This window comes from Mytilus galloprovincialis, chromosome 10 (genome assembly GCF_965363235.1).
Source record: "Mytilus galloprovincialis chromosome 10, xbMytGall1.hap1.1, whole genome shotgun sequence".
Classification (NCBI taxonomy): domain Eukaryota; kingdom Metazoa; phylum Mollusca; class Bivalvia; order Mytilida; family Mytilidae; genus Mytilus; species Mytilus galloprovincialis.
Genome location: NC_134847.1, coordinates 41,243,708 through 41,269,986, shown reverse-complemented (window position 1 = coordinate 41,269,986; position 26,279 = coordinate 41,243,708). Strand labels below are relative to the sequence as shown.

Sequence of the window (26,279 nt, the reverse complement as noted above, 5' to 3'; positions counted from 1 at the left end):
GAACTTCCGAATAATCGATTACGTCACTAATATCCCTGGCTACCTATTTATTTAGATATGGCGGCATTCAGTTAACATAAATGAATCTTAGGATTACACGGAAAAATGGAGATACATATATGTCAAGGATGGGATTAAGCAATGTCTGAAACTGGTAAGATTTGAAAATTTTATTCCTTAACAAATGACATTTGTGAATTTTCATCTAGCGAAACGTTATTTCACAGCCGTTTCTCCTATATTTTTTATAGACCTAGATTCTTAACTTTAGCTGTTTATCGTTTTTATGATTTACCCAAGCCCCGGGTAAATTTATGACACATTGCTTTTATGATGATCAGCCACAAAGTCGATCCGTCACCAACATGACCAAGTCGTTTTGTCTCAAGTCGATCTGTCTCAAGTCAATCTTGGGGGTCTCATTGGGGGGTTTCCGATCCCTGATCCCGCTTACTGTTTTGTAAGATTTCCGTATCCCGCTTACACTATCTGCTTAAGCAATTCTCATATTTTTGTCATTTCCCGGGTCCCGCAAGACCTCATTTCCCATTTTCACGACACAATAATTTGACTTTCACGCTTACGAAAAATCAGCTTAGACCTACCTCAATGAGACCCACAATCTTGCCCCAATACACCTTATCGCTATTTGTCCGCCATTACTGGATATCACACAGGTTCCCGTAAATTTTTGACGTCACAAAACAAATTATCTGATGCCACAATGGAAAAATGATTGTTGTATGCGTCAAAAGTTCAAGCGGCCGGGTCAGCCGGGATTAGCGATAAGGTGTATACACCTAGTCCAAATAATTATGACGTCTTGAAGAAGTAAGGCGTCAAAGAAAAAAATTATAATAGCCTTTCAAGACGTCATAATTATTTGGACTACAATACACCTTATTGCTAATCCCGGCTATACACCTTTTCCCTTTTGAAATCGGCCTTGAAATCTGTCCCAATTGACCATAGATTCTGTCCTGCTTGAACTATTGCCAGTGATGACGTCATACAACAATAACTTTTCCATCATTGTCCATTGTGGTGTTAGATATTTTGTATATATGTATAATTATGAGTCAAAATTAAACGTGAACCTTTGTGATATCCAGTAATGGCCTACAAATAAGGTGTATACAGCATGTGTTCAGTTTGAGTCCAAATAATTATGACATCTGGCAAGGCTATTTAAATTTTTTCTGGGACGCCTTCCTACGACATAATTATGATGTCTGGCGTAGGAAGGCGTCCCACGAAAAATAAAAATAGTCTAATGTCAGACGTCATAATAATCATGATGATCCATAAATATTTGGACTTACGTTTTCAGTGTAATAATTAAGTTCTGAAAATCTGTGAAAAAAACCCAAATAACATGAATAAACACTGAAGTTTATGAATTCTTTAATGGTTTAGTTAATCAGGTCGGTAACTGTAAATGTCAGACAAATGAAAAACAATGAAGCATACAACAAATATAATATACACCAACAATCTACAACCACAGAAATATAGGCTTCTGACTTGGGACAGGTCATTACAGAATGTGGCAGGGTGAAACAGTAAAGTTTGTTGGTGCCAAACCCACTCCCTAACCTTGGATAACACATTTATTATAAGCTTCTTCTTTTTCTTCCAATACAGTGCTGTCCTCTGATTGAGTATATTGCACTATATTCAATGAATAATATAAGCATTTCATTTTTATTACAGATATTTTTCTTTTATTGAAGTGCCAATCACAACCTGCCTTAACTTTTATGTGCAATAATCATGACAAAAAGATTCAATTCACGTCGTGTTGGAAACACAACAATCAAAACGTTAGAAAAACAACCAATAAAATTTGCGGCAGCCATTTGTCCTCTTAATTTAGAAGAGCAGAAAGAGAGATTCTTGAAGTTTGGAAAACTACCAAAATTTGTTTTGAAAGGTTCAGAAGATGAGATTGAAAATTTATTCAACAAAGCTCGTAACCAGATCCGATTTGACCTTTTTGGTGAAGCCGAGTATATTTTAAAAACCGTTAAAGAGAAATATGGTGATGGTGATAATTACCTTGCAGCGCAGTTTGGAGATAAGATAACCAAAGAGGAGGCAACTCAAATACTGGAACAATATCTTAGGGAGAACAATCTAGATGGTGCTATGAGTATTGTTTGGTGTGCTGATTTAGCTTCAAGGTAGTTAATTTTAAACTTTCACTATAATATTTCTTACCATTTAAGATGTATGCCTTGGCCCTCGGTCACAAAAATTTACTCAACAGTACGTAAGAGTACAAAATTTGTGTTCAAAACTCCAAATCCAACATATATTTTGATTAGTAGATTTCTGAATATGCATGAGTCTAATAGTAAGATGAATCATGTTCCAAAGGTCATGACTGCCAGGCCTCTTGTACAAAATGTAGTATACTTTTTTAAATTTCAGCACTTAAAATTGATCTTAATAAAAATAAGGAGATATGATTGGGATATATCATATGATTGCCAAAAATATTTCATAAATTTTCACAAAACATAACTTTATTGATTAACATATATATATGTGTGAATGCTACCTTTTGAATGTGACTCATACATGTATATGTGGTTAGAAAACAATTTTTCACAGATAAATGTAGACTTTTAAACATGTTAATATATTCAAACAAAAATTATATAATGTCTCCCCAAATTTCAATTTAATAGAAGCAAAATTTATTTTTCATTCACACACTTCAATCTTACTATCAATGATTTTATTGGATTTTCTGTCAAAGATAGGTTTAATGACAAAAATTCAAAAGACCCTTGATGTTTGTCAACAAAGCTTATATTTATGTTATTTGCATAATGTCATTCATTTTAATGAAATTGACCATAAAAGATTGAAAGGTTTTGATGCATACATTTCACAAATGTATACAAAATGTATTTGAATAGCCACCTTTATGTACATATCTATATTTGTTCTGCTGAGATAGGCTATTTAGATTTAAACCTTGATGAAATCAAACAAAAGAACTGCTGATTAGCAGAATTAGAGAATTAAATTTATTATAATGTTTAATGAATAACCCATATATGTTAACCAGATCTAATCTATGAAAAATTACAATTATGGCTTTTGACAAATGTTAGATAGACATCAGTAAAAATGTATTAATCATGTAGTCTGAATTAAATTGTTATCATTATAATATAATACAATGTACATAGTAAAAAAACTGCTGAAAAGATTTAAGCATACAATATATATACATGTCTGAGTTTTAAGGCTTATCTAGATACATTATAGATGTGTTGTAAGGGTTTAATGCACTATTATTTTTATACAATTATGCCGTAAAGCTTTAAGTTTTACCTCTTCTTATTGATAATTTAGAAAGCCCTATTCTATTTTTTATGCCCCACCTACGATAGTAGAGGGGCATTATGTTTTCTGGTCTGTGGCTCCGTTCGTTCGTCTGTGGTTCCGTTCGTCCGTCTTTGCATCCGTTCATTCAGGTTAAAGTTTTTGGTCAAGGTAGTTTTTGATGAAGCTGAAGTCCAATCAACTTGAAACTTAGTACACTTGTTGCTTATGATATGATCTTTCTAATTTTAAAGCCAAATTAGACTTTTGACTTCAATTTCACGGTCCACTGAACATAGAAAATGAAAGTGGAAGTTTCAGGTTAAAGTTTTTGGTCAAGGTAGTTTTTGATGAAATTGAAGTCCAATCAACTTGAAACTTAGTACATATGTTCCCTACTTCCCTATAGTATAATCTTTCTAATTTTAATGCCAAATTAGATTATTACCCAATTTTTTTACCCAACTTAGGGACATTATGCTTTATAGTCTGTTCGTCTTTCATTTTGTCTGTCTGTCCTACTTCAGGTTTAAGTTTTTGGTCTTGAGGTAGTTTTAAATGAAGTTGAGGTCCAATAAACTTGAAACTTAGTACACATGTTCCCTATGGTATGATCTTTCTAATTTAAATGACAGATTAGAGTTTTTATGCCCCACCTACTATGCCCCAGCTATGATACTAGAGGGGCATTATGTTTTCTGGTCTGTACGTCCATTTGTCCGTCTGTCTGTTCGTTCATCCTTGCGTCCGTTCATCCCACTTCAGGTTAAAGTTTTTGGTCAAGGTAGTTTTTGATGAAATTGAAGTCCAATCAACTTGAAACTTAGTACACATGTTCCCCATGATATGATCTTTCTAATTGTAATGCCAAATTAAAGTTTTGACCCCAATTTCACGGTCCACTGAACATAGAAAATGATAGTGCGAAGTTCAGGTTAAAGTTTTTGGTCAAGGTAGTTTTTGATTAAGTTGAAGTCCAATCAACTTGAAACTTAGTACATATTTTCCATATAATATGATCTTTCTAATTTAAATGCCAAATTAAAGTTTTGACCCCAATTTCACAGACCACTGAACATGGAAAATGATAGTGCAAGTGGGGCATCCGTGTTACCTATGGACACATTCTTGTTTATCATAATTTTTTTTTATATATATGTATATTGTATGTAATAATGTTCAATTTCCAAATTGTTATGCTCATTTGTAAAGTACATAATATATACATACTAAAGAGATCATTTTTATATGAGAAATAGACCCGTCAACAAACATGACAAAGATAATTACAAAAAAAAATCACAATTTCATGAGTATTTGAATGAAAATATGTAAATGGAAATTTGTTCTCTATATTTATATGCTACGCAAGCTTACAGTTGACTTCATTTAATTTCAGTGCTCGTATGATGTGGATTGGACCTCACTGTAAACACAATAGACCAGAGGCTCGCAACTACTCATTCTGGATTAAAAATTCAACAGACAACAACTTTTTAAGGGAACAGGGTATACGATGTCTAGCAGACCATGAAATAGGAACACATTTTGTATCCTTCAAACAATTTGTAATATCTTTCTATATATTAACACAGTCACTATGGTTGCAAGATGTGTTTTCACTTTGGATTTTTTTTATAAAACATACATGTATATTATGGTTGTGTTTTCTCCATTGACTTTTTTAAAGCATTTAATGCATGCACATCACTAATTATTTCATTACATTAATTTCAGTTTATTTATGTATTTTTTGTTTATTTTTAAGTTTAGCCATGCTTTGCTTCAAGGTGCTGATCTTCACTGTACTTGGAATTTGCTTATAGTTGCTGATTTTCACTGCACTTTGAACTGGAGCTTTTTGTGTTTTTACAGAACAGCCTCATTTCAGGTATCAACATACAATGACATATGGGGAAAACTTTTTGCAAATTTTAGGGATAGTAAGAAAATTGATAGTTAAAGATGGAAAGAAGAATGAAGACAAGTAATGACCTTGATCCTTTTGATAACAATATAGTTTTTACCTTCATTTAAAAAAAAATCCTATGATCGTTGAAACATAGCATTCTATAAGTCAATATTTATGTCTTCAGGCAGTCTTACGCCTGTAACAAAATTTAAGCTTGGCATATTTTGATTTTAAAAGTTTAACACTTTTTTATACACCTGTCACTGCTATGGCTATATATGCAATTCCTGCTACTGTCATGACTGTGTGTCAGGATCTTGACATTTAACTACCAGTTATGCCTGGTTTTACAAAAAATGGTTTACGCTTAATTTCTAGGTATTAATCGTCAAAACTTTGTACGGGTTGAAATGTAGTAGAGATTTGTTTAAGTTTTTATGACATGAACCCCACAGAGAGTCAACTTAATGTGAACACAGCCTAAAACTCTTTCACATCTACTTCTAGTAACCTTATTTGAAAAAGACAATAAGTTGTCAGCTATTGCTAACAAAATCTTATTCAATTTATGATATACCTGTGGTCAATTTGTTGCAATTTTAAAATAAAAAAGTATTATAAGTATATATTGGCTTTCAACTGATAGATAAGAGACTCATGAATAAATGACCTACCTTTAATGTAAAATATTTACATAGTATTTTATGAACACATGCTTTTCCCATATTCTCATATCACTTGCACTTGCACAAATTTCATTCAAGCCTTTTTTTGCAAAATCATTCACATTTCATTTTCATTTAGTAACAACTAATAAGGAAAGATTAATCCTTGACCCGTTAACACAGGTACGTGCTTATAACGATGGATTTCAACCTTGGTTTAGTAATAGAAAAAGGTTTAGTCTACGAGGTTCACAAATGACAACACTTCCAGCTATTCGGTCTGAGGAAGGTTTGGCGGCCATTAACACTATAATGAACTCACGAGTTAGATATCTTTGGCTTCCTGCTCTACAGTATTGTAAGTTTAAAAACTCTCTCTTTTTTTTCTCCAAAAAAGTACTCCAGTTTTCTCTAATTTGATTTTTTTCATTTTCATTTTTTCAGGGACATATTATTTATAGCCTTTTGTACAAAAAAAAAACCAGACAAATATTGTTTTTTTTTTAAATTTTAAGATAACAGCAACCAAGCTATATAATGTATAATGCAATGATAAGGCCAAAAATAGAATTTAAGTTGTTTGACATTGCCTACCTATCCACTTAAAAGTAGCCTATATGAAGGATGGAGTACTTTCGTAGAGGGCATTAGCAACCATAGCCAATGAGCTTTCTTTGTGTGGAAAAAAGTTGGTTTAAATGGAAAGCAATATATATATATACTACACAGATTTTTGCAGTATTGAAGCATGTGTTTTTTTGAAATTATCTTGATCATAAGATTTTTAGCATCTCACATTCTAAGCACATTTCAAAATTAGGTGTTAGGGTTTCCTTTTAAAGGTTTTGAAGTCCATCACAAGTACAATTATAGTTTCATATCATTAAAGCAACATACTTATTTTGATTTAACTCACGTAAGATTTTCTTCACTTAAATATAGAATTTGCACTAATTTCATGACCTGATCAATTTAAAATTGTAAACCTTTTTTTTTCGACCATCAGATTTGGTGTTTCAGAATCTAATGCATTCTGGGTCATTTCTTCATAAGCATTTGCAGAAATGTTTTGATTGGTTAATAATATTGGTTAATAATATCTCAAACAATGGATGTGAAGGTATTGTAATCCACAAACACTGAAATTACCCACAATGCTTAAGATTCTGAAATATAGCCATTTTGTTTTATAGCTTTAAACTATTTTTAGAAAATCTGCTTACTTTTTAATCCTTGACTAACCAATAGTTACGGTCTAGCAATGAAGGTGGTCAACCATGGTATTCTGATAGGAAAAGATTCCACCTCAGGGACCAAAACACCTTAGAAGGATTAGCATCTGAAGAAGGCCTTGCTGCCATTCATTCAGTATTTAATGCTAATGTTAAGTACCTATGGTTACCAGCTCTCCAATATTGTAAGTGTAGTGCTGTTTTGCAAAATAAGATACTGCACAGTTGCGTCATGTTAATACATTAGACTAACTACACCAATTTTGCATGTTTGAGTCTCAATCTACATATTGTCCAATTGGACCTCAATTTTCAAGTCATGTTTTCATTATCTAAGGACAGTTTAGATATACATGATATAGAAAAATGGCTCTCTAGATATACTTTATCAAACAGTAGGAGTATATTTGCTGCTAAACTTTATTAGTATTGGACATTTTTTAAGTTTGAAATTGTTTTATAATACTGTGTGTTGACTTGCAACAATACATCTTAATAATGAAAAGTTATTGAATGAGATTAACAAAAATACTTTGTAAACTTGACACATGTGATGATTAGCATTTAAAAATACCATGACAGTTTGCATCAAAAATTTAGATTATAATAGCTGTGCAAAATCTGTGTGAAATAAATAAAAAAAACTAATTGCAACTTCTATTAATAGAATTCTGTGATTATGATTGTGGTTGTATTTTTAAAAGTGATTTAATGTACATTAATATCCATTTTTGTTACAGGTTCACAGCAGATTGAATTTATATCTTGGATTAATATTCCCTATATGAACATTTAAATTCATCTATCATTTTATACTATTCATATTGTAGACTGCAAGGAGTTACTATGAAAAGTATGGCAGCTTGCTTTTCTAAGTTCAAAGGAAGTTCTTAAATTATTTTTTTCAGCTCTCATCAGTAATAGTTTCTTTTAAATATGTCAAACATAAATTGTAGTTAGTGAAAGTCATGTATACATTATATGTATACGAGTATTTTTCATTTGAATTACCATTAAATTTTTGTTTTTGCACTTGTTTCCTTGACCAATTTGCACAGTTTCGATCATTTAATGATGGCCTACAACCTTGGTATAGTGACAGGAAAAGATTTGATCTCAGAGGAAGAAATTGTTTAGAAGAATTACGAGCAGAAGAAGGCCTTGCTGCAATAAACACTATATTAAATGCAAAAACCAGGTTCCTTTGGGGGCCATCTCTTTTATACTGTAAGTTTTCTTTCTTTGTATCCCTCATATCTTTCTTGCTTTGTATTACCATCTAACATTGTGCATGTTGTGCATGTTTCATTAATTTTTGCATGTCTTTGTATGCATGAATATATTGGCCCTTCTAAATGCATTATTAATCTTTAATGTATTGAAAAAACACTAATATTTCATGTGTAGAAGTTGTATCGGTTTCTCTTCTGTTACGGCCAGAAATCGCCTTTAAATTGTAGCCAACAAAAGACACAAATCAATAATAAAATTTAACAATATTTAATATACAAAAGTTTACAAAAGGTATTACACAAATATTACTGTTAACTTAACTGTCAAAATATGAGTCCAATCAGTTATCTTTATCTGTATCCGGAAATCTTTCGGAATCCAATTTGAATATTACGTTCACTACTAATGTCACAATCCAGTATGATGTTGTTTGTAGAATAAAAGTGTCAATCCAAATGCTGTGAATACTAATGTCTATCAATGTCTATGTCCAAGTTTTAAAAATATGAGAGTTTAACTTTAGTGTCTGTATATATAGTGTTGTCATGGAAAATTCTAGAACACTCTATAATGGAACATTGTGGAAAATCCTGGAAAGTTACAACGGAAGTTTCTGGAATAACGTAGAAGTTTAAATTACGCATCTTTTATAAGGATCATTCTAGAAAGTTCCAATCATTCTGTGATTGTTCCAGTGATTCCTAAACTGCACAGTTATAAGATTATTTGGTAAACAACTATCAGGCCATACAACACAAATTAGGCCAACATAAATAAACATAATAATTACAATATCATAACACCTCCCCCCTTAAAAGAAGTTTTAGTGTAACAAAAACTTATCATGAATAATATGAACAAAAATACATAATATATACAAAGTGATTTAATAAGCTCTAGATAAAGCATCAGCTATTACATTATCTTTACCCTTAATATGTTTTACAATTACATCATATTCCTGTAACAATAAACTCCACCTAGTCAACCTCTGATTCTTGTTTCTCATTTTATGCATGAAGGTGAGAGGATTATGATCAGTATAAACAAGAATAGGATATACAGTGGGATTCAAATATACATCAAAATGTTGAAGTGCTGACAACATTGCAAAACACTCTTTTTCAATAGTTGAATAATTTTTCTGATGTTTATCTAATTTCTTAGAAAAATATGATATAGGTTTTTCAACATTATCATCTGTCTCTTGATATAAAACAGCTCCTATTCCTACATCGCTTGCATCAACAGCAAGTTTAAATTGTTTTTCAAAGTCTGGAGTAATCAGAACTGGACTATTAATTAAAAGTGATTTGCTATTTTCAAAAGCTTTTTGACAATTTTCACTCCAGATAAATTTAGAATCTTTTCGTAAAAGATGAGTCAATGGTTGAACAACAGTAGCAAAATTTGAACAGAATTTCCTGTAAAATCCTATCATGCCTAAATATCTCATAAGTTGTTTTCTATTTGTAGGAGGTGGAAATTTGGAAATAGCTTCCACTTTAGCCATAATAGGTTTTACTTGACCTTGGCCAACTGTATGCCCTAAATAATCAACAGTGGCCTGACAAAATTCACTTTTACCAAGATTAACAGTCAAATTTGAATATGACAATCTATCAAAAGTATCATACAAATGTGTTAAATGCTGTTCCCAGCTATCACTACATACAATAAGATCATCAATATAAGCATAACAACAGTCTAAATCTTTTATTACATTATTGATCATTCTTTGAAATGTAGCTGGAGCACTTTTCATGCCAAATGGCATTACAGTATATTGAAATAAGCCATCTGGTGTAACAAAAGCTGATATTTCACGAGCTCTCTGTGTCAATGGAACTTGCCAATAACCTTTCAATAAATCAAATTTGCTCACAAATTTTGCTTGACCAATATTGTCAATACAATCGTCTATCCTTGGAATCGGATAGGAATCAGATTTTGAGACTGAATTTACTTTTCTGAAATCAGTCACAAAACGAAAAGTTTTATCTGGTTTTGGCACAAGGAGACAAGGAGAGCTCCATTCACTGTTACTCGGCTCAATAATATCATTGTCAAGCATATATTTAATTTCTTTTCTCATAACTTCAAGTTTGAGTGGATTGAGCCGATAAGGATGTTGCTTAATTGGAGAAGCATCTCCTACATCAACATCATGACAAACAGAAGTGGTTTTGTTTGGCACATCTGGAAAAAGATTTTTAAAAGAAAATACCAAAGTTTTTATTTCTTCTCTACGATCAAAAGACAGATGTGCAAGTTTTGAATCTAAATTTGACAAAATTTCTGAATTTTTCAATCTAACTGTCTCTTCCATAGTTTTACAACTAAAAGTTGGTTCAATTACATCTGGTTTGTCATGATTGTTCTCAAATTTAACCATGCCTAAAGTGGCAACTGGTTTACTATCACATAGTACATTAGTACGCTCAAAATATGGTTTTAACATATTAATATGACACACTCTATTTTGTTTGCGCCGACCTGGAGTTTTTACAATATAATTCAAATCATTAATTTTACTCTCTATTGTATAAGGACCACAATATTTAGCCTGTAAAGGATGTCCAGGGACTGGCAAAAATACAAGTACCTTATCACCAGGCTCAAAAACTCTATCCCTGGCATCTTTATCATACCAAATTTTCATCTTGTTCTGTACATTTTTTAAGTTTTTCTGAGCAATTTGACAAGCAGTATACAATTTTTCTTTAAATCTAGATACATAGTCTAAAAGATTCAGGTCAGTATGTTCAGTAAGCCACTTTTCCTTAATCAATTTTAACGGTCCCCTTACAGTATGGCCAAATACCAACTCAAAGGGACTAAATCCAAGGGATTCTTGAACAGCCTCTCGGACTGCAAAAAGTAGAAAGTGAACTCCATCATCCCAGTCTCTGTCAAATTGAAGACAAAAAGTTCTAATCATGTTCTTCAATGTTTGATGAAAACGTTCTAAGGCACCTTGAGATTCTGGATGATAAGCACTTGATCTGTACTGAGCAATCCCTAACTGGTATACGACTTGCTGAAATAAACCTGACATGAAATTTGATCCCTGGTCGGACTGTATAGACTTAGGAAGTCCTACTAATGTGAAAAATTTTATCAAAGCTTTGACGATAGTAGGTGTCTTGATATTTCTGAGCGGAATAGCTTCAGGAAAGCGGGTAGATGTACACATGATTGTCAATAAATATGCATTTCCAGTCTTGGTCTTTGGTAAAGGTCCAACACAGTCAATTAGAACTCTGCTGAAAGGTTCGTCAAAGGCTGGAATAGGCAGAAGTGGTGCTGGTGGTATTTTCTGGTTAGGTTTACCAACAACCTGGCATAAATGACATGATTTGCAGTATTCTGCAACATCATTTCTAAGTTTAGGCCAGTAAAAATGCTGCAAGATCTTAAGGCAAGTCTTCCTTATACCTAAGTGTCCAGCCAAGGGGGTGTCATGGGCAAGACCAATAATTTCTTGTCTATAAACTTTAGGCACCACCACTTGGTATAGCACTCTCCATTCCTCCTCTGGGGTAGCATCAGGAGGCCTCCACTTCCTCATTAAAATACTGTCCTGATGGTAATAGCATTCGGCCACTTTGTCTGCTTCCTCCTGTGGTTGAGCCCTCTGGCTGAGCTGAAGAACCTCAGGGTCTTTATGTTGTTCTTCGAGTAAATTATTTCGGTCTAATGAATGGCTGTTTACATCTGGCCATGGCATAATAACATTTTTGTTAACACTAGGTGGTTTTATAATAGCCTTTTCTGAGTTACCAGGATCTTCAATATCAGCTATAAAAGTGTCAGAAAGGTCCATGTAATCAATTTTGTCTTCTTGCAAATTCTCATTTTGTTGTTTTCTAGCCATCGCCCTAGTAACAACACAAGCTGGATACAATTCAGCATCATCTTCAGGTGATTTAACATCCACCACCGGTTCACTGGTGACAATTGGTTCAGCAACCACTTTGTTCCTAGCTAGATCATTTCCTAGCAATAAGGTAACACCCTCAACAGGGAGACAAGGACGAACACCTACAACAACTGGTCCAGTTATCAAATCTGACTTCAGATAAATACGATGGAGAGGAACATCTATACAACCTAACTCTACACCTTGTAACAAAACGGAGGCACCAACAGAAGTCTTCTCGGACAAAGGCAACACACCTTCTAACAATAAAGACTGAGAAGCTCCAGTGTCCCGTAAAATCTTAATAGGCTGAAGAGTGGTATCATCAACAATAGAAACAAACCCATCAGACATAAAGAGTTTGTATTCCTCCATGTAATCACAAAAACTGGACTTAAAAGCCTGACGCGCAGGGCATTCCAATGTACTGGTAATATAAGGTGTCGTACAAGCACTGGTCTTCGGCTTATTATCTCGTTCATTCTTCTTCTGGAGTCTAAAACAATCAGCCATCAGGTGACCAATCTTCTTACAATAAGCACAAGTCAGTGACTTCTTCTCAAAAGTATCAAATTTTGGACTAGACATATTATAACTGGACTGACTCTTATTCTGTGGAACAGGCTTACTATCAGTACGCTCAGTGCTTTGATTTTTGTAATTTCCACTGGAAGTATTAACATTTTGACTCTTGAAACTTCTTTTATGTGAAAGGGTATAATTATCTGAAATTACAGCAGCATCGTGAATTGTCCCAACAGTTTTGTCGTCTAAATGTGCTTTTAAGTCTAAATGAACACATTGTTTGAACTCTTCTAATAACATCAATTGTCTTAGGTCATCAAAATTGTTGTTTGTTTTCTTTGAAGTAAGCCATTTATCAAATAGATCTTCTTTTTCCCGAGCAAATTCCACATAGGTTTGCGAATCAAACTTTTTATAAGATCTAAATTTCTGTCTATATGCTTCTGGTACTAGCTCATAAGCTTTCAAAACTTCCTGTTTCACCGTGTCATAATTGGAACTTTTTTCTGATGGAAGTGCGGAGTATATTTCAGCGGCTTTACCCTCAAAAACACTTTGTAGCATTGTAGTCCAATATGGCTTCGGCCATTTCAAATTATTTGCAATTTTCTCAAACTGTGGAAAATATTTATCAACTGTTTTTTCACAAAATTTCGGAACCAAACGTATATTTTTTGCTGCATCAAAATAATCTGATTTCGACTGGACTTTAGTGTTGCTTTCTTCTTTGACCATTTCAATTTTCAGTTTTTCCATCTCTAGCCTTTCTCTCATTTCAAGTTCTTTTAATTTTAATTCATCTTCTTTTATTTTCTCCCTCTCCTTCATTTCCAGTTCTTTTAATTTAAATTCATCTTCTTTTACTTTTCTCTCTATTTCCAACCTTTCCTTCATTTCCAGTTCTGCTTGTTTTAATTTAAATTCATGTTCTAATTCAAGCTGTTTTAATTTAAAGGCATCTACATTTTCGACCTTAAGTTCAAGAGCCTCTTCACCTAAAATTTCTGCGTCAACTAATTTGTCTATAACCAAATTTTTTATAATTTGTTTTCTCATAGATACTTTAAAATTTAACTGCAGATGTTTAGCAAGCAACACTAATTCGTCTTTCTTTAAATTATCAAAACTCTCCAGGTCTGGCGTTTTCAAAAATTTACCGGCATCAAATGCCATTTTGTAGAATTTTGTTGGCTAGTTATAATAAAAATATTGAAAAAATTTTGAATAATATATTTTCAGTATCCCGGACGAGCCCCCAATTTCTGTTACGGCCAGAAATCGCCTTTAAATTGTAGCCAACAAAAGACACAAATCAATAATAAAATTTAACAATATTTAATATACAAAAGTTTACAAAAGGTATTACACAAATATTACTGTTAACTTAACTGTCAAAATATGAGTCCAATCAGTTATCTTTATCTGTATCCGGAAATCTTTCGGAATCCAATTTGAATATTACGTTCACTACTAATGTCACAATCCAGTATGATGTTGTTTGTAGAATAAAAGTGTCAATCCAAATGCTGTGAATACTAATGTCTATCAATGTCTATGTCCAAGTTTTAAAAATATGAGAGTTTAACTTTAGTGTCTGTATATATAGTGTTGTCATGGAAAATTCTAGAACACTCTATAATGGAACATTGTGGAAAATCCTGGAAAGTTACAACGGAAGTTTCTGGAATAACGTAGAAGTTTAAATTACGCATCTTTTATAAGGATCATTCTAGAAAGTTCCAATCATTCTGTGATTGTTCCAGTGATTCCTAAACTGCACAGTTATAAGATTATTTGGTAAACAACTATCAGGCCATACAACACAAATTAGGCCAACATAAATAAACATAATAATTACAATATCATAACACTTCTCTAACTATGGTTTACTGTTTTACTATTGTATTTACTTATTCAATAACCCCAGCTGTGTCTTACCTCTTTTCTATATTTATATATATGTAAAGATAACTGCTATATTTTTAACCAACAAGCTGCTTGATATTATTCTCATAATATTGCATTGCTTCGGGTATGACTTTATCATAAAATACCTATTATACTGTTTGAAATCACCAGTACCTAGTTCATACAGGTAATGTACTGTTTACCAAGCCTTTTTTGCATATTGTTTCAAGAGGACCATCTTGATTTAAGGGACGTTTTCATAATTTACTTGTAATTTTGTAGCAATTTTGTATTAAAAAAAACTGTTTTTTATTGCGATGGCTATCAAACCTTTGAGATTCATTCACTTGAAACTTCGAATTTCTCATTTATTGGTAAATATAGCTGTATAAAATAATAAAACTCCTAGTAATGAAAATTAATACATTTTTAAGGAATGACTGTAATATTTTTTCTGTCTATGAAGAAATAACATAAAAAATTTGGTGCATACTGAATAACGTGCGTAGCGGGTTATTTAACAGTGTGCACCACATTTTTTATGTTATTTCGAATAGACAGAAAAAATATTACAGTCATTTCTTATAATTTAATTCTAAATTCCATTTTAAACCGTAGAAAACCACGAAAAACGTTGATGACGTCACGGTCACATGACTAAATTATGTCTATGGGCTCATAACAAAATAACGTCAGCCGATCAGAAGACACGTTACATCCAAAATTAAATTATTTAGAAATAGAGAAAAAATAGATATCCTGTCGAAAATTATGTCAATTAGGTACAGTACGCTATGCATATATTTATATAGACAGGTTAACTGGAACTGATTCTTGAGAAAGGATTAATTGTCTTTGCAATAAGTAGCTCAATGGCCTTCAAATTGATTATATCTATTGCAAGAATATATGGACTTGGTTTAAATGTTTTCACTATAACAGATTTGCATTTACTCACATGTATTTTCTACGTAACTTTTAATATTACTGTTGTATTTTTCAGTGACTAACTGTAGCTCTCTTCAGTGTCTTTCTATTTAAGACTGGTTGTACTTTTTTGTCTTGCATGGATTTTGTATTTTAACATGTACAAACTATTTGCATGTTGTTATTGTGAGGAGGGATTATTCATCAATCTAAAATTTATTACATATATATGTTTAACATGTTTAGTATACTTAGAATTTCATATTATCATTAACTATATTTCCTTTTATGTTTGAGAAGGATTAAAGTGTCATAATAAGCTGATCATGAGCATCCTACTTGCAACCAGTGCTTATTTGAAAATTAACTGAATAATGTAGTCATCCAACTTCCAAGCAAGGACCGAAGCTCATAAACTTGGCAATCACAGGACTTTGGGAATGTCCGGAGAGCCAACAACCTTGCTTCGGAAGTTGGTAATCATCATGTGATTGATGTAAAACTCTACTCAGAAGGGAATGTTGATTTGAATTAATACAGGATGTATTATATGATACAGATAAAAATTCCTTATGGCATAGTTAATATCTGAAATGCACATTAACAGAATATATGATTCTTTTATTAAATTCATTGCAGTCTGTACTAAAAATCAAGAATTTTAGAAGCACTTCTTCAGTAGAAAATGTAAAAAAAAGTTAAATTTAATTCAGGAATTCAAAGAGGTATATTAAGTTTTTTATTTCCTTGTTTCCAGACACAGCTTGTAAAGCGGCAGAGATGACATTTAAACAATTGTATGATCATCTGACCATTTATGTCAAAAGTCCTGAACATCGCTGGAGACTTTGTATGCGAGTCAAAAGGGGACTCCTAGATCCTAATGACTTAGGAGGCTATGGAAAAGATCAGTGCTATTTTGAAGGTAATACTGATAAATGTTCTGTGGAAATTTTGATACTCAATGAAATTGCAACAGAATAGAACAATGAAATTGAGAATAAAAATGGGTAATGTGGCTAAGAGACAACAACCCCAAACAAAGAGCAGAAAACTGCCAAAGGCCACCAATGGGTCTTCCAACACCGAGAGAAAATCCTGCACCCAGAGAAGGCTTCAGCTGGCCCCAAAACAAATACTGTTGATCAAAATGATTCGTAGGGTATCAATTTTTGTAAATAAGGTAGATAAAGGTAAACCAAATGAAACCAATTTAATGTCATTATGTCAACAAAACAGAAATTAGCAAAACCACTAAACAAATATAATATGAACAAAATAAATCAGTTCACAATCCATAACTGGTACATTTACCCACAAAAATAAATGAATCCATAGAAAGTAAACAGAATAAAGACTTTGCCAGTAGATCATTATAAAATCTTCCAATGTATTTCAGTAGAATTCTATACATGTATTTGGCGAAATTTCTACACAAAGCTATATATATTTCAGGAGCTATCAAAGTACTATAGAGTTATGACAATTTAGATTTTAATGTTATAAACTTTTATGTCTTTCAGGAGCTGTTGAAATACTGAGAAGTTTGGACAAGCTTGATTTTAATATAAAGAACTTTATGTCTTTCAGGAGCTGTTGAAATACCGAGAAGTTTGGACAAACTTGATTTTGATATAAAGAACTTTTATGTCTTTCAAGAGCTGATGAAATTAAGAAGTTTGGACAAGCTTGATTTTAATTTAAAGAACTTTTATGTCTTTCAGGAGCTGTTGAAATACCCAGAAGTTTAAACAAGCTAGATTTTAATGTTATAAACTTTTATGTCTTTCAGGAGCTGTTGAAATACTAAGAAGTTTGGACATGATAGATTTTAACGTAATGATGAGCGGGAAAATTTGTGTTGATGAAGTTCAAAGATGCAAACGCATAGCTCGCTTAGACTGTCTAAAATTGCCAGCATTCATGAAAAACGAAAATCGTTACAAAAAACATTTGAAAGCAATTGCCCATTTAAATGGACTTGATTTACACCATCAGAAAAAAAATGTGCCAGCAGCCTACATTAGGCGCTTAAAACAGGGAAGAAGAATAGGCACTGATAAGGTGAGACGAATTCGTAGAAGACGTTTTAAAGGGGTCAAAACAGGTAGTCCCACGGGTAGTCTGTCCACGGATTCTGCCGGTAGTGAATATGAGGACTATTGTTATGGCAGTAGTGATTCAAGGGAAGGGGGAGGTCAAGTTGATTACACGCCTGTAGAAAAGTTAAGCCAGCAACCCAACACAAAAGACCCAAGGGTTGATAGTGGTTTTGTATCTCATTGTAGTAACCCTAATGATAAAGCTGATACCATTTCTTTAAAATCCTTTGATTCTTCCTCTGTCAAATCATTTAAGTCTTTGAAATCAGAAATATCTGTAAATTCAGAAATTTCAGGGAAATCAAAAAGATCCTCAGACTTGTCAAACATCTCTCTAAGATCTCAAAAGTCTGAAGCTAAGTCTAGTACCTCAGTGACCTCTCAGAAGACATTTACCTCAAATTCAACAGTTAAATTAAAGTCACCTGTGAACAAGGTCATAAAGAATGACCTAGAAAATATTTCACAAAAATCGACTGCACAGGTGTCTAGTAATGTTTCCAATAATAATAATGCATGGACTACACCACGAAGAAAAGACATGCTGCCACCTCTCTTGTCCCTCACAGAAGAACAAAAATCTTGGATGTCCACAACAAATGGAACATTACATCTCAGCAAACAACCATTACCTTCAGCTTTCAATCATAACGTGTGTACAACTATTATATCTGGTGAAGATTCAGGAGAACATTCATCCAATGAGAAAGGAGATAAAAGGTCAAGGTCAGCTAGAACAATGGATGATGGTGATTTGAGAGATATCATCAAACATAAGAGTGAAAAGTCTGAGGTAATGCTTCAAAAAGTGCTAAATGACAGTCATGGTGTGGACTTTTCTTCATTAACAAACTCTGGTGTGATTAGGACTAAATCTTTGTCAGCCAATCAGAACTCTGTATTTCATTCTCCTCCTGAAGATTCTTCTCAAAATGGACAAAATGTTATGGAATATGGACCAGAAAAGTTTATATATCCAGATCTGAGTACTTATTTTGATTCAGATTTTAAAACTTTTGAAAGTCCATTTTTTCAATTAACCCAGAATAAGTCAAAAGAAAATACAAATTTGCTTTCTAAAAGAAGAACGAAATCTGCATGTAGCAGACGCACAAACAATATAGCATAGTGTAAGATGTAACAAATGTGTATGAATGCCATAGTTATAAAGTATAGATTGAAGTATTATGTTATTATTCCGTTTGAGTTGATAATTTTGATAGGTCAGTATATTTTTCTAAACATGTCAGCATTATTTTATATTGTCTGCTTTAAAAAATAATTTCATATCAGCATTGCCTCTTTAAATATTACTAAATTTCAGAAACTTGAAATGTTGTTATCGTGAGTATTTCTTCTTTTTTTAAATTTGGCGGTAAAGTTCATTATTATAATTTGATAAAAAGAATTCTTAGATTTGAGTAAAACTGAAAACTTAATCATGGAAAAATGTTTGAAGGGTTTATTTTTTTCTTGACTTTCTGAAATGTTCTTGAAGTAAGCAAACTTTTTTTTAACTGAAAATAAAGATAGATACTTACTTCTGAGAACTTGTTTTTGATATTGTTAGAATATATATTGCATCTAAAATTTTATTTTTAACTTGTTTATATTTCCTGTATTATTTGTACCAAAGAGCTTTATTTTAAAGTGCCATTATTTTATACCAGATGTATATTTTTATAGTGCTATTTAAGAAAGACCACATTTTTATATAGATCAATAGTCAATTCAGGGTTTATTATACCTTTATGCATTATTTGAAATAGTTGCTTTTTGCATTTTGAGAATGGTTCATATGAAATACAGGGTAGAATTAATTACTCTAACCTTCAGAATATTGAATGATTGAAGCTGAACATTTTAGTTACTAATGAATTTATAGAAATTTTTGGAGGCTTTTATTTTTTACATAGTCCTTCAATATTTTTTATAGAATTCCTGAAAATGTTTGATAGATTATATTAATATTCATCTCTGAAATGTCCACTTATATTTTGATAATTCAGTAATATCATAGTGTTTTATTTGAAATCTTGTAAACTTATTCTAATAATAAGGGTAAGAAATAGAATATCAACCATTTTACTGGAGAATTTGACCTTGGAAAACAAATAGATACTGAAACACAGTCACCGATAAATTCAGAGAAAAAAATGTCTCATTTGGACAGTTTAATGGTTGATATATTGGTCCAACATATTAAACACTAATATTTCAATACTTTTAAAATTAATATTTCAATACTTTTAAAATTAATATTTCAATACTTTTAAAATTAAAGTCTGTAAGGTTAAAAGAATTAGACATGAATTTCTTCCTGTTAGTTTGTCTGTTCATTAGTTAAACATTTCTGAATCTTCTAATTTTATTCATTGTTTTTGTTTGATCTCACCATGAATATGAATGAACTAAAATATTTGTAATCCTCAATAATATTTAGATTTTTAGAATTAGAAAAACTCTTAAACTTAAATTCAAAGAGGTAATATTCCAGTGAAATGATTACACTCAAATATCTTCATAAGTTTCATGAAAGTTTTTGATAAAGAAATGTTTGTTATTCCATAAGAGTAATTAAGCGATTAAACATTTTAATTCATAAACAGAATTTGAATTTGAATTATTTTAACACTTTTTGCATGGATTTTCATGATTTTTGGTGGAACTAAGACTAATATGAAATGAATTTGATATTACTGTAAGTTTTAGAATTTGATATTTTTAAAAGTGGAGATTTCATGCTGAATATCTTAATGTGTTCAGAACATTACATAGCCCATTGTTATCTTTTCCACCAGATGGCACTGCATGTTGCTTCACTTTTCAAAACGTAAGTTACTCAATCAAATGTTACTATATGTAATTTCAGCAAATTAATTCCAATACATAAAAAATTTATGGTGTCAATGTTTAAATTTCATCCCTGTTTGGCCTCGAAGTGCCAGATACAGATTTTTATGCCCCACCTACGATAGTAGAGGGGCATTATGTTTTCTGGTCTGTGCGTCCGTTCGTTCGTTCGTTTGTCCGTTCGTTCGTCCGTCTGTCCCGCTTCAGGTTAAAGTTTTTGGTCAAGGTAGTTTTTGATGAAGTTGAAGTCCAATCGACTTCAAACTTGGTACACTTGTTCCCTATGATATGATCTTTCTAATTTTAATGCCAAATTAGAGATTTTACCCAAATTTCACGGTCCACTGAACATAGAAAATGATAGTGCGAGTGGGGCATTCGTGTACTGAGGACACATTCTTGTTCAAGTTCTAAATTTGGTTAGACCTTTTGTATTTTTTACATTGTTGAGAACTACTAACTCAACATTATTCATGGTCTGTGATAAGAAGAGAGTATAAATTTTTCAATTTGAATCAAATCAATGTTCTTTTTATTGAAGTGATGTATAATTACATTTTACATTCAGGAACTACTTTGTGATGCAGTCATTAACTATATATTATTATCTCCCCTTTTTGACTGGAAAACTTTTATTATCTCCCCTTAAGGTGGTACCCAACACTTTCACTCAAATTAATTTGGCTCGTTTAATTTTCTTAAAATTTTGACAAATTATTTACTTTGACCCTTTAACAAAATATATAAAAAAAAAAAAATTTTGAACCAACCATTTTATCAGAAAAAATACACTGGTTATAAAGCAGTTTGACAAACACCAATTTTGATCATTGAGAAGCTTAATATTCCCTTTACAACACGACGTAATTAAAGCGTTTAGCTGATTTTACAGAGTTATCTCCCTGAAGTGTTAGGTACCACCTTAATGACTGGAAAACTTTTATAAGAATGTACACTGCTGTAACATTTTGTAAAAGTCTTTGTTTTCTTATGTATTATTTTGTTTTTGGAGTAAGGTAAGATGCATATGACATTGGAAATTTGATATATATGTATTTTTGTATTAACATAAATTATTAATTATGTTTTTTTTACTTGTTAGAAGAATAGTTATGTGTCTAGTCATTTTTATACTCATAGTGCATTTACATTAAACTTATTTTTTGTTTATTTATTATTAAGATGTGCTTATTTTGTGATTTATGCTATTTATGACCAGATTTAGTTGTTGGTATGCAAATGGAGAAAATGAATTGAAACAGAAAATTTCTTTTAAGAGTTTTTAACTTGTATCAAATATGGGGAAAATGAGATAAAGGGGAATAACTCTTTTTTTCCCTATTTTAAATTCTTAATGAGTGTAATATATTTTTATGATTGATGAAAAATATAAACTTAGTTTTGTATTTCATCAGAGCAGTTCATCAGTGGGATATATAAAGTTTTCAATGGATATGAATCTGTAAAGAAATTAAACAAGACCCGTTTTGCTACACTACACAAGCACACAAATTAAATACACATTATCACATATGTAAAAAATGCAATCCTCTAAAAATTAGTTAATCTCACTTGCTCCTCATTTTTGGTCGATTGATTGTTTATTAGGATACACAACTAAAAATGAGGAGCTGGTGTGGGAAACTAATTTTAATTTGATTGTAGAAAGTGTTTTAACCTTTCACAAATAACTTGTCAAAATTATCACCGTATCTTTACAGCGGTCACTCATTGGTTTCAATCTCATTGATCCGGACGATGAATTCGATTTTACATCAGTAGGTATTCATTTCCTCTGGCTTGTCATGTGTTGGAACTTCGGCCATTTTGTTTCTGTTGTCAGTTTTAACTAATTTTAATCAAATGTATTTTTCATGTGTTGGAACTTCGGCCATGTTGTTTCTGTTGTCAGTTTGAACTAATTTTAATCAAATGTATTATCTGTTTGAAAAACTTCTTTTTCATTTGACTTTTAAAATTAATACATGTATGAGAGTCTGGAAGGGGTTTACCTAATAGAAGTTAAAAAGTGCAGAATATAGAGCAAAAAAAATAAAAATAGAGAATTATGGGTAAAATAAAAATAGAGAATTATGGGTAAAATAAAAATAGAGAATTATGGGTAAAATAAAAAATAGAGTATTATGGGTAAAATAAAAATAGAGAATTATGGGTAAAATAAAAATAGAGTATTATGGGTAAAATAAAAATAGAGTATTATGGGTAAAATAATAAAAATGGTACAAAAAAGACACCTATTCAGACCCTCATGAATATTTGTGGTAGCTTAAATTAAAGGGTATTGTATTAGAAAGATTTCCTAACCTCAATGACTTGGCATTGACCATCTGATCCTTTGAATATTGTTGTATTGTATTTAAGGTCTGAAAACATTTGTCAATGGTTCTGTGAAAAAACTCGCTACTAATCAAATTGAATGGTTTCTTGCTAACTAGAATAACCTGCTTAAGGATATGTTAAGTTATTTTGTATTTTGTATGGTTGAATTTCATCTAATATTTTCTAACAGAGGTATAATACTTGGAAAACAGAATATAACCAGTAATCAAAAGATAATAAAAAAGTTTTTTATTCATTATTATATATTCAAAATACATATAGTGTTGTTAAATATTCATTCTATTTTGACACCTACATCATTTTGGTTTAAAAAATCAATGAAATACTGAAAAATGTTACAAATGAATTTGACCTACCAGTATGTATCTTGTATATCATAGAAACTCCAGATGAATATTTTAAGTTTTTTGTGTAATGTCAGGTGACTCGTTGTTTACAGCAGATTCCATTGAGTGTGTAGCCAAAGGTGATATCTTTGGTTATCTTGCTTGTTAGCTGAACCGTGAAGTCATTGTTAGGTTATGTAATCTACCCTACTTTAAGAATAGACTAGTCTGACAGAAAACTGATCGATCTGTCTGTTGGATTATGCTACTTCGAAAGGAGGGAAGTACACCTGACCTAATAATGACTTCACGGTTTAGCTAACAAGCAAGCTAACCAAAGATATTACCTTTCGCTACACACTCAATGGAATCCGCTGTAATTTTATACATTTATTTGTGTTATTCATATATGAGAAATTATTTGAAATTTTTTGAATTCCTGTAATGCCATGAGAAATTATCAATAAGATTACGTTATCCCAAATACTTTAGAAAAAAAATTAAAAATTAAAATTTTATTGTTTTGAAAAAAAGAGCTCTTAGTTACAGTTGTTTTGCTTTCTTTTTCAGAAAGGCTGTTGGCCTCTAAGGTTAATATGCAAATAGGTAATAGTTTCTTTGTAACGTTCCACATTGTTAATGTCCTAGTATATAGCTAGTCAAGACTTTTGTGTGTGCTTTTTTTACAAGAAAAACCCAGTGTTATATTGGTGGAAGAAAAATCTCAGTGTGTTGAGGAAACATAGTCATGAGCACAAATGATTTTTTTTTTACAATTTCTCCATTAAATATTTATTTGAAGATTATATTATAAAGAGGAAACTTTTTGAATGAAACTACCTACATGGAAGAAAATAGACCAGTTACAGAGAAGATAAATGTATGAAAAATTAAAAAAAGAAAACCAGTTGATAAATCAGTTGATAGTACTATACAAATCCTTGGATAAATTAATGAATTTAGTTGCAAAAAAATTTCAAGTGATGATGGCAAAATTTAATCATACCTGAGTTTTCTTTAACCCTTTCCTCCATAGTGACTCTTTTTGACGCCACCCCCTTTACTCCATAATGACGCCTTTTGACGCCTGTGTAGTACCTCAGTTGAAACGCTTCGACTACAAAATGTCTGCATCAGACTTAAAAAAATCAGTATCCAATATGAAAAGGATATTAATGAGAATATCTGATTTGAATTTCATTGATGAAATATTCATTTTCACAATGCATTAATACTTTAAACCCGATGAATTTTTTTTTATTAAAAAAATCCTATGGAAATCAAGTATGTAAAAAAAAAATTCCATGGAGGAAAGGGTTAAAAAGGAGAAATTAAGAAAAAAAAATCTTTTGTGCTCTTGCGATATGCACATCAGTCATACTATTTACCTTTGTTATTTGTTATTTATAAACATTTAGTGCCAATAATGATGTTAGTTTTATTTTTATATCTTTTTTTAACCATATTTCATTAATAATAACATCACAAATATCTATAATAGATTAAAATTAACTTTTTTGTATACTTTATACATGCATAGAATCTCAGATGCTTTACTCATCTCAATTAATTTCAAAACTTTCAAGCATCTCATTTTATTATGAAGTTCAGTTAGAAACTTTATTTAAGTGCATTTTGGTTTTATTGCTTTTTGGTTTTTAGTGATTTTTTAAGGATTTATATATCATATCAGAAGCATATGCCTGAAAAGACAGCATACACAATTTTACAATTAAAACTTAAAAGTAACTTAAAAAGGGTTATATTCATGGCTTTATTTGCCATCTACAAATTAAAAAAAAAATCCTTTATTTTACTTTTGACAACAACACCTCCCCCATTTCTCCCCTTTTAACAAATTAAAAGTCCCAATCTTGTATTGGAGATGTACGTACTGACTTGTGAAATCATAACATATTGACTAGCTAATAACCTGTTCCGATCTAATGTTGCTTATTTCCCCAAAATGTTATGTATATTAATCTTGTGTAGATTGATTAATAGTTAATTAATTTTCTTGCTTTCAAGTTTCAAAGTCAGTAAAGCTTTTTTGGTAGCAAATTATAAACATAACATCTTAAATTTTCTTGTCTTGTAACACATATTCTTAGGCTTTAACATGATTGCCTCATTTGGGTTTTAGTTGCACAATTTCTGTTTTTATTGTTATAAGAATAACTTAAACTTCTTTCAATTTCTAATGTTTTAAAAACTACAGGAATCAAATCTCAACCACAAAATTATTCAGGGAAAGGTACAAGTACTGTATAGCGGGTTATTTTCACGTGGATGAATTTTTCTATTATTTTCAGGGATAGAACAAAATCGCCAAAATAAGTCCCGCCAATTTAAAAGTGTAAATGCAAAGGTATTGGTTAAAGTTTTGAGTACACCCAAAAAAATAACCGCCAAAATATTTGAAATATCTTTTTCTATGAGCAAAATTTTACACCTGCGAAAAATAACCCGCTATACAGTATATTATAAAGTGGAGAGTGAAGTGTCAGCTTAATGCTAGTTGAGTTTATTGAGATTATAATAAGAAACATTTTTGATACGTAAAGTTTAGTTCTTTAGTTATGATTTGCAGCGGCAGTAAATATTAGAGTTATGTCCCTTTTATATTTAAATTGATTATACATTTATTCACATACAACGAATTATTCTTATCATTTATAAAAAGATGATAGTTTAAGAAAAAAATTCTTAAAAATTACATTGTATTAAAAAAATAAGCGTAAAATAAAATAAATTACTGTAATATCATTGCACCTTTACTAAATAAATTATATTTGGTACCAAGGTAGTGAGCGGCAATTATAAGTCTTGTGGAGTTTTTTCTATGTGTTATATTTTGCCTCTTTGAAGTAACTCCTTTTTATTCATATTGAAATTTATATTGATATAGAAATGTGATTCATGTTGATATTTTAATTAAAAAGTGCTGCAGTAACCATGGAAACGAAGGATTACC

At 31.3% G+C, this 26,279-nt stretch overlaps 2 protein-coding genes across 6 annotated transcripts in view; one reads left to right on the top strand and one right to left on the bottom strand.

Moving 5' to 3' along the window:
* The window catches only part of LOC143047584 (proteasome subunit alpha type-1-like), a 331,701-nt gene that overhangs the window by 299,511 nt on the left and 5,911 nt on the right, over window positions 1–26,279 (bottom strand). The window lies entirely within an intron of this gene.
* On the top strand, window positions 5–24,326 carry LOC143047576 (microtubule-associated tyrosine carboxypeptidase 1-like). Of its 5 annotated transcripts, XM_076220673.1 has the most exons (8): window positions 5–154; window positions 1,714–2,183; window positions 4,739–4,889; window positions 6,100–6,274; window positions 16,421–16,588; window positions 17,456–17,727; window positions 22,340–22,396; window positions 23,876–24,326. In XM_076220673.1, exons 2-8 carry the CDS (start codon window positions 1,774–1,776, stop codon window positions 23,909–23,911), a joined length of 1,269 nt encoding a protein of 422 aa, XP_076076788.1. In that variant the 5' UTR covers window positions 5–154; window positions 1,714–1,773; the 3' UTR covers window positions 23,912–24,326. The 5 variants fall into 5 exon arrangements, with proteins under 5 accessions (XP_076076788.1, XP_076076789.1, XP_076076786.1 ...); XM_076220674.1 differs by lacking the exon at window positions 22,340–22,396; XM_076220671.1 differs by lacking the exons at window positions 6,100–6,274; window positions 22,340–22,396; window positions 23,876–24,326 and adding an exon at window positions 8,207–8,375 and having other exon boundaries at window positions 17,456–19,016.

Excerpts from the sequence above, each read along its gene's own strand:
- LOC143047576 (XM_076220670.1), top strand. The coding sequence starts at position 1,774 with ATGACAAAAAGATTCAATTCACGTCGTGTTGGAAACACAACAATCAAA. Across the intron at positions 2,184-4,738 it reads TGTGCTGATTTAGCTTCAAG|TGCTCGTATGATGTGGATTG; the intron begins GTAGTTAATTTT and ends ATTTAATTTCAG. Across the intron at positions 6,275-16,420 it reads GCTTCCTGCTCTACAGTATT|ACACAGCTTGTAAAGCGGCA; the intron begins GTAAGTTTAAAA and ends CCTTGTTTCCAG.